The sequence below is a fragment of the Triplophysa rosa genome, linkage group LG21, assembly GCF_024868665.1.
Source record: "Triplophysa rosa linkage group LG21, Trosa_1v2, whole genome shotgun sequence".
In the NCBI taxonomy this organism is placed as follows: domain Eukaryota; kingdom Metazoa; phylum Chordata; class Actinopteri; order Cypriniformes; family Nemacheilidae; genus Triplophysa; species Triplophysa rosa.
Window position 1 is genome coordinate 14,217,049 of NC_079910.1, and position 16,226 is coordinate 14,233,274.

The 16,226-nt window shown below is 45.5% G+C and overlaps 1 protein-coding gene across 1 annotated transcript in view; it reads left to right on the forward strand.

Moving 5' to 3' along the window:
- Window positions 1-7,043: 7,043 nt before the first annotated feature.
- Window positions 7,044-16,226, forward strand: part of nol4lb (nucleolar protein 4-like b) — a 112,527-nt gene continuing 103,344 nt past the window's right edge. The window contains exon 1 of the mRNA XM_057363141.1: window positions 7,044-8,265. Within this exon, the coding sequence (XP_057219124.1) occupies window positions 7,930-8,265 (336 nt within the window). The 5' untranslated portion in view covers window positions 7,044-7,929. The remainder of the gene's footprint in view (window positions 8,266-16,226) is intronic.

The following is a 16,226-nucleotide window of genomic DNA, read 5'->3' on the forward strand; positions in this document are numbered from 1 at the left end:
GGGGTTGTGGGGCAGAGAATTATGGCAAAACTGACATACATGCACACGCACGCACGCACACACACACTTTCTATAGCACCTCTCTTTTGTTCTGATCTCCTCTGGGAGAAAAAAATGATTCCCTTCTATTGTGAATTCTTTCACTCAAGACATGAATAAAACCATAAACATTTATGCTTTAGTAAACGTTGCTCACCTTTAGGCATTTGTCAGACACCTTTATCCAAAGTGACTTTCAGGTATACATTTTATCAGTATATGGGCTGTCACAAGATCTAATTTTCATTATGATTATTCTAACGAAAAAATTCACAGTAACAATCACATATTAGTTCTCTATGAACGAAACATTCAAGTTAAAAATATTTACTTTGCTTAATTTATTGAAAACAAAATAATGTGGAAATGGTCAGTGAAAGACAAAATCATCAACACAGTCATTTTAACTAGAAGTTTTTGTTCGTAGAGATCTAATATGTGATTTAAGTGTTTTTTCAGCAGTATAGCCTATATATTAATAGACCTCTTCGGATGAGGCTGGCCCAGAAGAACTTCCTCTTTCAATTACATAAACGTTTGCACAAAATACAACCAACAGAACATTTTAACCGATGTAAAATGTTAAACAAATATCTTTAAGTTTTAATCATATATGTAAGATAAAAAAAATAACAACAAATAAATAAAATCTGAAACCGGAAGTGCTTCGGGACCAGTGTTTACATTTTGCAAACTGATCTATGTTATATATTGAATAAGAAGAAATAAAATAAAAATTATAAAATCATATCACATCTTTTACTTTCTTTTTGTTCTTTTTTCCCAAAATATGAGTATCAGCAGGAGGAAGAGAGAATAATGTTAACAGTTGTGGCTCTTGACAAAATGTTAAATGAGTGCAATATCACGTTTTCTATTTCGGAGTGTCAGCCAGATACTGACATTGAATTGTGTACAATATTACAGTATATGTGTAGTGTTAACGCAATGTGCACACAATATGGCACACATCTCTAATCAGTGAGTTCTCTGGGAATCGAACCTATGACCTTTGTGTTGCTAACACAATTACCAATTGAGCTACAAGACATTCTGCCTGTCTAGTGAAGAGATATTCGGTTTTTGAGCACAGCTGCAGGTCATAGAATAGATCATTAAAAGTGTGATATGTCGTATACTACATGTACCACACAGTATGGCAGTGTGGGAAATAGCATGGGTGGTATAGTGTGGTATGGTACAGTTCAGTACATAATAATAGATAATATATTATAATATGATGACTGTAAACATGTGTAATTCCACACCTTCTCTCAATAACTAAACCAATTTCATTATGTTCCTCATGTTGGAATTGTAGATGTGATTCCTCATGATGGTGCAGTTAGATGTGTTAGACACTAGAGGACAGCATTGGTTATATTGTTTCTTTAGAGCAATAGGTCTCATTAGGACAGTGACTGGCTGAAACAAAGAATCAGGATGAGGAACTTGAAGAGCAGAACACAAAAGACGAAGCTGGAGAAAAGGAGGCGATCACAGTGAGAGGAGCGGATGGTAAGAGAGACGTATTTAAGTTGTGAGAAAAGGATCAAAAAGGTGAAGCCAAGGGCATAGCTGCTGCCTTATTTTTCTCCCATGACCTGTGGAGACTAACACACGTCTGCACAGAAAACAAGAAATACGAAGAGAGAGAAAGAGAGAGAGAGAGAGAGAGAGAGAAAACATGTTCGGTTAAAATTGTACCTCAACACATTTAGGAGAATAACAGAGCATAGAAGGAGAAAAAGAAAGTAAAGGGAAGAATAACAGAGGGGAGGAGAACTGAGACAAAGACCAAACAAAAGGAATGGCCTTTGAGCGAATGACTGATTCTTGCATGTCTGATCCTGGTACATGGTCTGTAAACACCTTCACACAGGCAGCTATTAAGGATGCTACATGCTTGGCTGACCTCTGGACACAAACTGAAGGCAGTTAGGGGTCAAAGGTCGGACGAATGAAGAAAGAAACCTGATTCAGATATATTTAAAGGGACAGTTCGTCAGAAATTAAAACTGAAAAGCTTTACTCACCCTCGTGCCGTTCCAAACCCAAATCATTTTCTTTCCTCTGTGAAACACTAACAGAGCCTGACAACCTCAGTCACATCATTTTCACTGTGTCTTTGCCAATACAAGTGACTGAGGTTGACATTGCCATTCTGCCTTATACAGAGAAATATTTTATACTGAATGTTTAAAAGAGAGAGAGACTTGTGTTCATTAGTGTGGATATTTGTGGATGCTTCTGAGTGGGTGTCTCCATAAATGGACTGTACATGTTCTGACCCGCTATATTGAAACGGCAAAAAATGTGTTAACAAGTTAGCTTCTGCTAATGCTGACCCTGATATGCAAAACAAGCACACCAGCTATGTCTGTTCTCTGCTACTGTTTAAAGTTGTATGTCTGTTTCATTAGACTGGACTGGCATGGTTGTACTAATGAAGTTTGATGATAATGTACCAGCTTACAGTGTTTTCAGTATCGAGGGGCCATAACAGGCAGGTTGCACTTTGGGCTGAGAGCTTTGGGGTCAGCTGCATTTGGCAGTGTTGTGTGATGCAGAAAGAGGGTCTGGAGGCCCCTGACATGCGAAGACCTGTGGTACCTACCCAGTTCATAGTTCAATCCTGTCCATTAATTCAAGCAGCCTCTGTATTTTCTCATTCTAAAAATGTCTTAATATGCATCTTGAAGGGATAGTTCACCCCAAAATGGAAATTCTTTCATCAGTTACTCACTCTGATGTCATTCCAAACCTGTATGACTTTCTTTCTTCTGCAGAACGCAAAAGAAGATATTTTGAAGAATGTTAGTAACCGAATAACATTACACCCCATTGACCTCCGTTGTATGGACACGAAACCACCGAGACATTTCTCAAAATATCTTCTTTTGTGTTTCACAGAAGAAAGAGACATACACATGTTTTGAACCACACGAGGCTGAATAAATGGCGAAAAACCCTTTGAGGTCCTTCAGTTTTATTCTCTTCCCGTATACTTTCTTGTTGTTTTTAAGAGTAACATTTTCTCTCCATGAACACCCCCAGAAGGTTTGTACTTCAACAGGTTTCTATGGACATGCAGTTTCTAAGTGACAAAGAGGCTAAATTAAGGATAAATCAAAGTTTTTGAGAACTCTGAGAAAAAAAGAGTCATTGGAAAGGATCAAATGTGAGTTTATTGTAGTTCTCTTAAACGGTGTGCCATGTTTAGCATCTTTGTTTGTTAGTTTCTCAGAGATCTCAGAAACAACCTGACACAGACATTTCAACTGCTTCCCAGGTCTTTGGTTTATGCAGGCACCGTTTTGATTATGGAAGATGGATAGAGGATCATTAAACAGCTATTATGGTCGTGTACAGTCTTAGGACAGCCCGGTAATGAGGTGCAGCAAAAGGGATTGATGGCTGTTTGGCTCCACAGTGCTTCAAAAGACCAATGCTGCCCTAGATTCAAGTACTGGGACACTACAAAACAGATAAACAATAGATCGACACGGACTTAAAATCATCAATTAGTTTTTCTTAAAGAAAAAAAAGTATATCAAGAAATTTACATTTGGCAGACACTTTTATTCCTAAATCACATAATGTACAGTACAATGCATTATCGTTATCAGTATGTGCTTTTCCTGGGAATCAAACCCACAACATTGGTATTGCTCTGTTAAAGGGATATTTCACCCAAAAATGAAAATTCTGTCATCATTTACTGACCCTCTCATAATTTCAAACCTGTTTGACTTACTTTCTTCCGCAGAACACAAACGAAGATATTTTGAAGAACGTTGGTAACCGAACAGTGCCGGCACCCAGTCACTTCTATTGTATGGACACAATAAAGCAATGCAAGTCAATGGGTGCCGGCTACCAACAGTCTTCAAAATATCTTCTTTTGTGTTCTTCGAAAGAAAGTCATACAGGTTTGAAATGGCAAGAAGATGAGTAAATGATAACAGAATTTTCACTTTTAGGTGAACTACCACTTTAAGCTACAAGAGCAATACAGGAACAAGCAACAAATATGGAAGCAAAACGATTGATTTTCCTTCAAGTCCAGCCATGTTTCCTTGTTCTTGCACCATATCCGTCATCCTCAGCATCATATCACTCCAAATCAATTTCAATACTTTTATTTTCAACAGTCTGACACACAACTGGTAGTCGGCCATGCTAAGCTCATGTGATGACAACGTGAGATATCGATCAAGACAGAAACAGTTGTTGTTACTGTACTGCACATCATTCAGCTTGCTGACCAAGAAAGCAAGAGATCGGCAGTTGGCGCATAACCAAACGGTGGACGTTTCCTTTCTTAAACCTCAAAGATAAAGAACAATGAGACTTGTGCAAAATCAGCACTTTCTACTTTGTGAGGAACTTACATACCACTGAATCACGTTTTTCTTAGTTACATTTAATGACACGCTTACATCTAACTTACTTGTATTGTTAAAAATGTTTATGTTTTCTTTCTCATTCTGTCATCATTTACTCACCCTAATGCTGTTCCAAACCTATACTGCTTTTAGTGTTATTTATAACAATATTGAAGCTGTTTTTTTCTATAATGGAAGGGAAGGGTGACCATTGCTATCAAGCAAGGTTTTTGGACAAATAACACATTTCTGAAATTGTGTCCTTTAAATTCAACCTGATCTCATAGGAATTTGTAACTACAGTATTTTAAGATGTGGCTAATTTGTATACATTTGTAAAAAAAAGCAATTCTAAAGCCCCCCCGACCCCACCCCTAACCTAAACCACCACTGGTGCGAAAGCAAATCCTACTCAAACGTTTGAATGAGAGCATACAAATTGACCACCACATATTTACACGTTTCTGTGAGATTATGTTGCTATATTATAATGTGCTATGTTTTGTACATTAGTCAGTTTGACCACCACCAAAGCAAGGTCAGAGTATCTGTCAATATACCACACGTACTGAACTCTGAATGAATTCTGTCATCATTTACTCCCCCTCTTGTAATTTCAAACCTGTATGACTTTCTATCTTCTACAGAACACAAAAGAAGATGTTTTGAAGAATGTTGGTAATCGAACAATGGCGGTACCCATTGACTTGCATTGCTTTTGTGTCTATACACTAGAAGTGAATGGGTACCACCATTTACCGACATGCTTCAAAATATCTTCTTTTGTGTTTTGCAGAAGAAAGTCATACAGGTTTTAAATGACAAGAGGGTGAAAAAAGAGGGTGAAAATTTCATTTTTGGGTGAACTATCCCTTTGCATTGAATGAATGGAATGAAACAAAAATTTGTCCTCTTTAAATTTTCGAACTCAACTCTACAATCAGCATATTTTGAATTTGCCGGAACTGGAAGCAGAGTCCAAATTACACAACCCATGCACACAAGTAAGTCAAGCGAGAATAAGCAGCACACTGTACACTACACCCACTCACAGCCTCTGCTGATGACTGCCGTCATAGCAACAGATAGACATAACTACCCACCGCGCACGCACACACACACACACATCTAGACAGTCCCACCAAGAGCTAGACGCATATTGAACAAGGACAAATAGATAATACGAACTCTATCTAGCGGCCCAAACCAGCGGTTGTGATTTCGACACATGGAGTGAAACACATTTCAGGGAAGAGACATCAGTGGGCTAACCACAGAGGACTGACCACTTTTCTCCTCCAGCAGATGTTCACTTCTCTCTTGGGCCAAAGCTGAAAAGGGGAAAGGGAGGCAGGGAGGGAGACAGCAGGGTTTTGAAACCCACTTTCACTTCCTAAAGTGAAGGGCTATTTCAAAAAAGCTCCTTCCACCAAGTGCATTGTTTGTTCACGTTTCTTTCATACATTTTAGATACAGCTTTAGTTACTCCTTATTAATCAGAATTAAAATCAAATCGGGGGGCAGGGTTTTGCCTTTTGAAAATGTGGGTGCAGGTGACAAAATAAATGAATAGAATATGGCAGCAGATATCCTCTGTTCTCACTGGAACAGGAAAAACAGTTAAAAGTTTTTGCAGAACATAAATGAAAAGTGTATTTCTATAAAAGAAGCTCTTTTAAAATCTTTCTTGTATTTTCACTGTAGACTGCATGTGTGTGTGTCAGTGTGTGTGTTGTGTCTGATTCAGACACACAGCAGCACTTGCCGTTAAAAACGCACTCAGCCCGGCACAGAATGTCCATGTGCAGTGTTTACTCAAGGTCTCCTGGATCGCCCACACTATTTCATGATCTGAAATACTATGTCTAATCAGTCAATGAGTACTAAGGAATCTGTGTTGACGGAGCTCCCATCAGTTCAGGATTCTGATTTAAAGCGTATATTTTTTTATTTAAATTGTAATATTAATTGAATCGTTTTCTTTTATATATTTATATGCTAAACGTTGGAATGGAACTTTTTTATCTGGGAGATGTTGTGATGCTTGTTGCTTGTTTTTTTATGTGGAAGAAAGGGGTATGTTTTGCAAAGTGTGTTAAAACTCAGATATTACAATACCTATGGACATTTAAAAACATTCCAAATATTAACAATAGTAAGTCAACAGATGTCTGCTTTGTTTCTATTTCTCATTTTAATTCATAAGGCGTGTTAGGAGACACACCTGAAATAAAGGTTGACACTTAAAAGATACATAACTGAAATCTTTATTTACCCAAAAAAACCTAAAAATTCTGTCATTGTTTATTAACCCTCGTGTCATTTAAAATTTGTATGTGACCCTTTCTTTTGTGGAACATAAAATTAGATATTTTGAGAAAGTGGTTCGGGATGACATTTTCATTTTTGGGTGAATTACGCTTGTAAATCTATTAATGGCAAATTAACCCCTGATATATATTTTCTTTTGTCCCCACCTGAATGTTTCCAAAAATATAAATATAGCTGCATCAAAATAGGAGACAAAGAGTTAACAATTTGTTAATTATCGTTTTGATTATCTATATTAATGAGGGACTTGATGCACAATTTACTTTTGCCCGTCCTTCATATTCGTTTTAATGGAAAAAAACTTTCTTTTTTTCATAAATTCTGTTTAACCAGACAGCTTTAGAAATGACATAGCCTACGCTACTATTTGAAAAATAAACGTAAAAGCAACGCTTGGTTGACCAGCTCGTTCGACAACGTGGGACAGTTCCCTGCTTTGTGTTCGTTTGGGTTATCTGAAAGGGTGCACTTCCTGGATCTGATGCGCACCCGGTTCCACCGCGCAAGGGACGCCGCTCCAATCTATCCAGCCTCGTGGGTCAGGTAGCCAGCTTCTTATCTCAAATTACAGCGAACGCGCACGGTTCAGTTCTCCTCGTGGACAGGCGTCGGGCTCGGGACAGCGCACGGAGCGTCGAGCTCATTCTAACAGGTGGTAAGCGGTTTCAGGTGGAGCTCAAAGGGAGGTGTGCAGTTCATCTCACCGAGCCTCCGTAGCTGCATCTGCCCGACCAGTGCATGAGCTCCAACGAACTACTTGCTCGGATATCCTATATTTACTAGCAGCCTGATTGATGTTTGATTTAAGCTGTACGTTTTGCAGTATAGGGACAGTTACTCCCAATTAGCCTGCAGCTCCAGCATACAGGTGGGCGAAAGCCGTTTCTAGGACTGCCTCCTCTTTCAGTTCCTCAATAGGAGAGACGCGGGACTGTCATTTATTTGTCATCCTTTGGGACAGAGGAAACGGCTCGGGCTCAGTTAACAGGTGCGAGAATAGGGAAATACGCTGGCGTTAAGGCGCGTGCGGCACGCTGTTTGGGCATTTGACTAACATTTATATTTACAGTCGTGGCACATTAGGACCTGTATTCATATATATCTCGCTCACAAATAGCATTTTCGAAGCCTCTTTCGTTTCGGAAGGAGTTTTTTTGAAAGAGACAACGCCATGACGACCAAAAAACGAACGGATTTAACGAAAAGGAGCCGAAGCCCCGCGGTGTCCGAAGGCGAAATGTTTGGGGATTTTCAAGAGTGGTGCCTCCGCACTTACGGCGACTCCGGCAAGACAAAGACGGTCACCCGGCGAAAATACAACAAAATTCTCCAGACCCTTTTGCAGAACGACGACCCGGAGGGCGTCTATGTCGAAAGCAGCCACATCAACGCCAAATTCAAGTTCTGGGTGAAATCCAAAGGTTTCCAGGTGGGAAGCACTGACCGCGAGCAGAACGAGAACGGGGCAGCTGACAGACCGGTCCTGTACGTCCCCATCAAAGCAACGGTTAGTAGGGGCGCTTTCTTCCTCGATCTGCGCTTCCAGCACCAAGACGCGCGTAAGAGCGCGCAGTATTTGCCTATGCAAATCATATGAAAGCCACGCGCAAAATAGCGCACATGTTCGCAGGTGAATCACAATATGCTTTGTTTTTCTAGTTCTTCACTTACAGGTCTCTGGTAACCACTTGTTCGTGTGTCACTTTAATAGGTAAAGGTGCACCCGAATGTGGGGCACGGCTTTTGGAAAACCAAGATGTCTCAGTTACTTGCAATCGTTAGATCCACCGTCAGCCTGGTTAAAAGTATCGTTTTCATCCATTTTTAAACGAATATAATTGTAAGCACTTGTTCTCTTCCATGTCTGCATTGGTTTGACCCTCAGTCGTGTATGGAATACATCATTTTGTCAGTTTTGTATTGTGAGGAGTTTAGTTAATACATTTAGACATTGGAAAAAGTGTAAAACGAGCAAACATAGTACCCAAACCACAGCCTTGGACACAATATGATAATAGTTGTCTGATGCGTACAACACATCCTGGGACAAAAAAAACCTCTCAGGCAATAGTAGCAAATGATGCTGTCCCATATGGCATTTCCCATTTCACCATATCACAATTTACTCGATATTTGTAACTGTGCATTTTAATTGTATTCTAAACCAATGACTTAACCTCATGCCATTCCTTTTCTTAGCCGAAGAGTTCAGGTTTCCAAGCCGTTGACTTTATTTGAATAACTGACTTAACCCAAACATACCTGCTGATTTGGTTCACCTGTGTAGCTTAGTCAGACAATATGGTGGTGTGTGGTATTATTGGTGAGAAGCAGGCTAGAAACGTATGTACGAGAATATAAAAGCAATGGAGGGAGAGAGAGCGGTAGACGGGGTGAGCGGGTCAGCTCTCACCAGCACAAGTGAAATAATGAGGATCCCAGATAAAGATTCATAACCATCATACTGATAAAGGAATCAGAAGTTGAGGTGGATATGCCCTCTGTTCTCCGTGTACCCTGATAATGAAGAGGCTGCCCCAGATTTGTACTATTCAAATATAATTCTCTCTCTCTCTTGCTCGCAAGGTCTCGGAGTATGTGTGTGTTCTTATTTTGGGTTGTAACGCTTTGGGTCAAACCTAATGGGTTTGAGGTTTTTCTTTAACACAATATGCAGCCTATATAAAAAAATCTGTTTTCAATGTGAATGAATCCAATTCAATGTAAATGTAAATGTAAAGTCATTTCTGTGGCACTCTTGAATTGTTTTTTTTGTATTTGCAATTTTGACGTCAGACATAATTTCAGTTAGGCCTATGTTTGAGGTCTGCACTTTTATAATAGATTATCCCAAAGGTCTCTATCATGCTGCGGAAAATCTATCGGTAATGTGGTCTATTATTTATTTCTCATTTGTGTGTGTAAAGTAGTAGTTTGATGTCAAGAGTTAATTGATCAGCCACGCAGTCATAAGATAATCGCTGTACTCTTACATGACTGACATACTGTATTCTCTCAGACGCCTGGCGTATTACTCATCAAAACTCACAGCTCGAAATATTGTGAATACAGGAGCCATCATTCACAAATGTGTAGATCATCCTCATCTGATTCATTTGACCTTAAGTGACCTTTATCTGTACTTCATAACGCATAAAGAGCGTACGACAGTAACGTGAGAATGAAGGGATCGGATCGTTTAGGGAAAGAGGGGGAGAGATAAAAGATAATAATAATAAAATATTTTTTTTCATAATGTGGCAGGAGGAGGGGGAAGCACAACGATCAGATGGAGCGGGATAAAGTGAAGGGGATTTCAGGAGAGAGAGAGAGAGAGAGAGAGAGAGAGAGAGAGAGAGAGAGAGAGAGAGAGAGAGAGAGAGAGAGAGAGAGAGAGAGAGAGAAATGATATTGGGAGTGAGAGAAGGGCTGAGGAAACAGTCACAGGCATCACATGCAGTTGACACCAGCGTCTGTAGACACTATTAATAGCTTCCAACGTTCCTCTCTTTCCTCTCACTCTCTCTCTCTCTCTCTCTCTCTCTGAGCAACTGTTGCAGAAAAGACTGGTTCTCTCTTTGCATGTTGTGTCTTGAAACTAGGAGATTAGGGTTTTGTGGCATGAGGGGCAAGAAAGTCAGAATTTTGAGAGAGGATAAACAAACCAACTTTGTTGTATAGTGATAGGAGGCTGTGGGGAGTAGGCGGGGCTTGTATTGAAGTACTGACGGTTTTCTCCTCACAGTACTGAAAGGAACAGTTTACTCAAAAATGTTTCAGTGAGCACTGGCAGTGCAATGTCCGATCTGTGCGTGTGCATCTGTGTAATATGATTACATTATAGGCAGCGCATTAATTTTGAACATTGATCAAACTGACTGGAACTAGATGTGCATCAAATAGTTTTAATGCACACCCTCCAGCCAATCAGAATCAAGTATTCAAACAGCCGTTGATATAGACGGTTTCATCGGATACACGCGCCTGGACTGCAGTTAACATCCGGTCTGTGTTTTGCAAGTGTCTAATAATAACTATTTATATTTAATTTAATTTATTTAAATATTAGTTTATATTATTATTTTATTGTATAATAATTGTATTAAATAAATGATTTGTTGAATTTTGTTGTATGTTAATTTTATTACATAAAAACAATTTGTTGAATGGTCCTGTAGTTTTGTCGCATTTAAAGAAACCGTATGGGACAACTAGTGGTTGAGCTTGGTATCACAGTCTAAATTCAAAGTATTAAAGGGGTCATTTTACGCAGCAAAAACAAATATTATTGTTTGCTTTAGATGAATTACAATGTATATACACGATTTAAGGTTAAAAAACGTCTTGGTTACGGATGTAACCTCAGTTCCCTGATGGAGGGAACGAGACGTTGTGTCGAGCCAACAGATGGGGTTCGCTCTTGAGAACCTATCAACTTCTGACTAGTTTAGAAAAGGCCAATGAAATTGGCGATTGAAATTTGCATGCCGGACTCTGCCCCCGGATATCCGGGTATAAAAGGGAGACGGCGTGCTGCATTCATTCACCTCTTGGTCTGAGGAGCCTGAGCATCCCTTGACTGCTGCGGTGGGTGGCCATCAGGGAACTGAGGTTACATCCATAACCAAGACGTTCCCTTTCTGTCAGTCTCTCGACGTTGTGTCGAGCCGACAGATGGGGTTCCTATGAAAAATGCCACAGCGCTGTGCCGCTTCACAATCGAGTCAGGCGTGAGCGTGAAATTGTAACCATCCAGTGGAGAGGTAGGGGCTCCCAGAGCTTTTTAGAAAAAAGTGGGAAGCCCCTGCCACCGGCCGTCACGGGCGGATGCCTTGATTCTCTAACAGCAAGAAGCCGCCCGGCACCATAAGGGCCACTGGGTAAGCATTATTCCCCCCTGGGGGAAAAATGCTACAGAGACCACTACCTACCATAGGGAGGAATTAGTGGAGACACCACATGGTCTCACCATCAGGGGAGAACTCATGGGAAAACGTGCGGACTGAAGGAGTTAACCGCAAGGTGGAGGTCCACCTAGGGAGGTCATGGGTTGCCGAGGTGGGAACCATTCATGAGGATACATCAGATGGAACCGCCCACGGGGGGGGGGGGGGGTTACCACGTCTGGAGCACTAGGTCCGGTTAGAGCTATGTGGTAGATAACTCAACTGTTTCCCGGCCTAAGGGGGCAGGGCTGCTCTGCCCAGCCTGCCCCCAGGAAGGTGCTACTGATGGATGGAATGCCTGTTCTTTACCCAGTGGGGAAAGAAGGGAGGCGTAAATAGCCGTTGATCCCCCTAGAGGAAGGGGGAAGGGCTTTCGCAGGCGTACGCCCTACCGGCTGCCAGTCCTACACGTTGCCCTGCAGGACGCGGGCTGACACCGGTTCCACGCATAGCTATTAGAACCTCGCGAAGGTGTTGGGCGTAGCTCAACCCGCAGCTCTGCAGATGTCTGCCAGAGAGGCGCCCTGAGCCAGTGCCCATGAGGAGTGTGCCTCACTCCTAACGAGCAGGGGTGATCTTGAGATTGGTATGCCGTAGCGACGGCATCCACGATCCAGTGCGCCAGCCTCTGTTTGGAGACAGCCCTCCCCTTCTGCTGACCTCACGTGACGTGACAAAGAGCTGCTCAGAGCATCTGAAGCTCTGCGTGCGGTCCAAGTAGAGGCGCAGTGCGCATACAGGACACAACACGGATGGGGTGGGGTCTTCCTCCCCGGTGGGGAGTGCCTCCCCGGTGGGGAGTGCCTGCAGGTTCACCACCTGGTCTCTAGGGGGAGTGGTGGGAACTTTGGGCACGTAGCCGGGCCGGGGTCTCAGGATAACATGAGAATCACCGGGCCTGAGTTCTAGGCAATCTGTGGACACAGAGAGTGCTTGTAGGTCCCCTGCCCTCTTGGAGGTGAGCGCCATCAGGAGAGCCGTCTTTATCGTGAGGTGAGAAAGAGCGGCAGCTCCGAGAGGCTCGAAGGGGGGGGGGGCTCTTGAGGCCCACCACCTAGGTCGCAAGAGGGTACGGAGCGCGAATGAGGCGGTCGCCTTCTCACGCCCCTTAGGAACCTACTGACCAGGTTGTGCTGTCCCAGAGGCTTCCCAGCAACTGGGTTGTGATGAGCGGCCGTAGCGGCTACATACACTCCCAGTGTGGAGGGGGGAGAGGTTACTCTCCAATCTCTCTTGAGGAAGGGACAGCACGTTCCCGATCGAGCAACTCCACAGGTCTTCTCTTCGAGAAGAGCACCAGGACAAGAAGAGGCGCCACTTATGGGCGTATAGCCGCCTAGTGGCCGAGGCCCTAGCCTGAGTGATGTCCTAACACCAGGGGTGGGCCACTCAGGATCTCCTCGTCCTGTCCAGACATGGAAGTTCCAGGGGTCTGCCTGGGATGCCGTAACGTGCCCCTTCCCCTGGGAAAGCAGGTCCTTCGCCAGGGGGATCGGCCAGGGGCGAGTTGTTGTCAAGAGGCTTTGCTCCGAGAACCAAGTCCGGTTGGGCCAATAGGGCGCAACTAGTACCACTTGATGCTCCTCTTCCCTGGCCTTGCACAAGACCTGTGCCCTCGCCTGGGATGTGTGTGGCTCGCAGGGAGCTGATCACCTGCTTACTCCAGAGGAGGAGGCGTCGGGCGAGTCGTGTTAGCTGCCGTGAGCGAATGCCACCCTGACGATTGATATACGCTACGGCAGCTGTGCTGTCCTGACCGGACCAGCACGTGCTTGCCCTGCACGAGAGGTTGCAACCTCTTCAGTGCAAGTAGCGCAGCCAACAACTCTAGGCAGTTGATATGCCAACACAGGCGGGGGCCCGTCCACCGCCCCGACACTGCGTGCCCGTTGCACACAGCACCCCAACCCTGCAGGGAGACATCCATCGTCACCACGACTTGCCTTGTACCTGCCCTAGGGGGACCCTGTCTGCAAGAAGGTCATTGAAGACCAGGGGGTCAGGGTGCGTTGGCAGAAAGGCATGATGACCATACGCCTGCTGCCGGTGTGCCACGCTTTCCAGGGAACCCGACTCTGTAGCCAGTGTTGGAGCGGTCGCATGTGCATTGACCTGAGGGGGACCACCCCCACCGAGGACGCCATGTGCCCAGGAGCCTCTGAAAGTTTCAGGGGGACCGCTGACTGCCTGAAGTGTTTTAGGCAGTTCAACACTGACTGAGCGTGCTCTGAGTCAGTCACGCTGTCATGGAGACAGAGTCGAGTTCCATACCGAGAAAGAGGATGCTCTGCACAGGGGAGAGCTTGCTCTTTTCTTGGTTGACCTGTGGTCCCAACCGATCTAGGTGCCGGAGCACTATGTCCCTGTGTACACAACAGATCTCGCGAGTGTGCCCAGACGAGCCAGTCGTCGAGATAGTTAGTACCCGCACACCTCTGTCCCCGAGGGGAGTGAGGGCGGCTTCCACGATCTTCGTGAAGACTCGTGGGGACAGGGACAGACTGAAAGGGAGGACTCTGTACTGATATGCCCGCCCTCGAAAGCGAGACATGAAAGTAAGCGTCCTTCAGGTCGATTGCCATGAACCAATCTTGACATCTGGTAGACGCCAGGATGTGCTTCTGCGTGAGCATCCTGAATGGCAGCTTGAGTAGGTGCCTGTTCAGGGTACGCAGATCTAGCAACCCCCCTTTTTGGGGACGATGAAGTACGGGCTGCAGAACCCGTTGAACATCTCGGCCAGAGGGATGAGCACGATTGCTTGCTAGAGGGGTGGTGACCCTGGCCCGATGCACGGGAGCATCCTCGCCTCTGACTGAGGTAAGAGGATGTCCCGAACTTGAGCGGGCGTCTGGTAAGTTGTATCGCGTAGCCGAGACGAATCGTATCCCGTAGCCCCGTGACGGTTTGCGGGCTCTAGTCAGGCTCCCAGGGACCGAGACAGGGGCTAGGGGTATGATCTGCTTCATCGACCTCCCAGGGGGTGGTTCAATGGCGAGCAGTGCGGATCCCTTGCCATGGGGAGCCCCTGGGGAGGAGATCGGCTCTGCTGCTTACCTGCCTGGCGATGATGTAGCACAACGCACTGTCGATTGAGAGTGCTGAGGGCTACTGATTATCCTCGACATTGGGTCTCGCCTTGACGCAACGTCGAGTTGCCGAACACCATCGTGTAGAGGGTGAGAGCGGCTGTGATACACACCCAGAGAGAGAGGACTCTTAAGAGAGTGGGCCGTTGGGACGGGGCAGGAACCATCCCGGATCGACCACGCAGCATGGAATGGCTGGGGTCGGGCCCGATGGTATTCTCGATCTCCCCGGGGTCTTCCCATGAGGGCCGCTGCTTTTGCCGTGGCTGCTGACAGGGCGATGGTGCCTGCTTCTTTACTGTCGAGAACTGCGGGTTGACAGAATCACCAAACAGCCCCCCCTTTGCGAGATGTGTGCGTCGAAAAAGCGGACCTTCTCTGCGTTACTCATCTGTGCAAGGTTCGGCCAGAGGTGTCTCTCATGGTCCACAAGTGTGGACATCGCCCGACCCAGGGCCCGCGCGGTCACCTTGGCCGCCCATAGAGCGAGGTCGGTGGCGGCGCGGAGTTCCTGCATAAGCGCTGGGTCGGTCTTACCCTCGTGGAGCTCTCTCAATGCCTTAGCTTGGCAGGAGCCATAGCGTGGAGAGAGGAGGCAGCTTGGCCCGCAGCAATGTAAGCTCTTGACTCGAGAGATGCCAAGACCCTACATGCTTTGGACAGGAGTCTAGGTCGAGTCCCCCAGGTGGCTGCCGCCTGCGGGCATGAGTGCACCACGGCGGCACACTCCACCTGGGGGACATCGACGTATCCTCTAGATGCCTCACCCTCGAGGGAAGAAAGGGTGACAGAACTTGTTAGACGTGACCGTGCCGGAGAGGGGGCGTTCCAGGTCTTACTAAATTCCTCATGCACTTCCGGAAAACACGGCACTGGGGGCGGGCGCGGCTTGGAGCCGCGCTCAAGCCCGAGGCACCATGTAACCAGCCGCGAGCGCTGGGAGAGGCAGTGCGGGCGCTGCAACCCAACGCTCACGGCGGCCCGGGAAAGCATGGCTGACATTTTGATGTCCGCTTCTTCCTTGGCTCGACCCCCCGAGGGAGGGAGCTCCGAGGAATCGCCGGATTAGGATGGCAGTACGTCACCCCCCGATGCTGCAAGGGACATCTCATCATTATCACACACCATTTCCGAATACGTGGTTGAGGAACAAGATGGTGGGACCGTCTCCTGGGGAACAGTCAGACAAGCGAGACGAGGTGCGAACGGTCCGTGAGCCAGTGGCTGGCGGATAAACGCTCACAGTGATCCTCATATCACCCTCGCTGCTTGCCGTAGCGGATGGCAGGGCCGTAGGGAGCAAACGAGGTGGTGGCTGAGTCCCGTGGGAACACAGCCACCCGTGACGCAACGTCTGAATCGTCAACCGCCCGTAGTGCGGGCAGGACGTATCCACAACGTCTGCCCCAGCGTACTGGAAGCAGACATCGTGT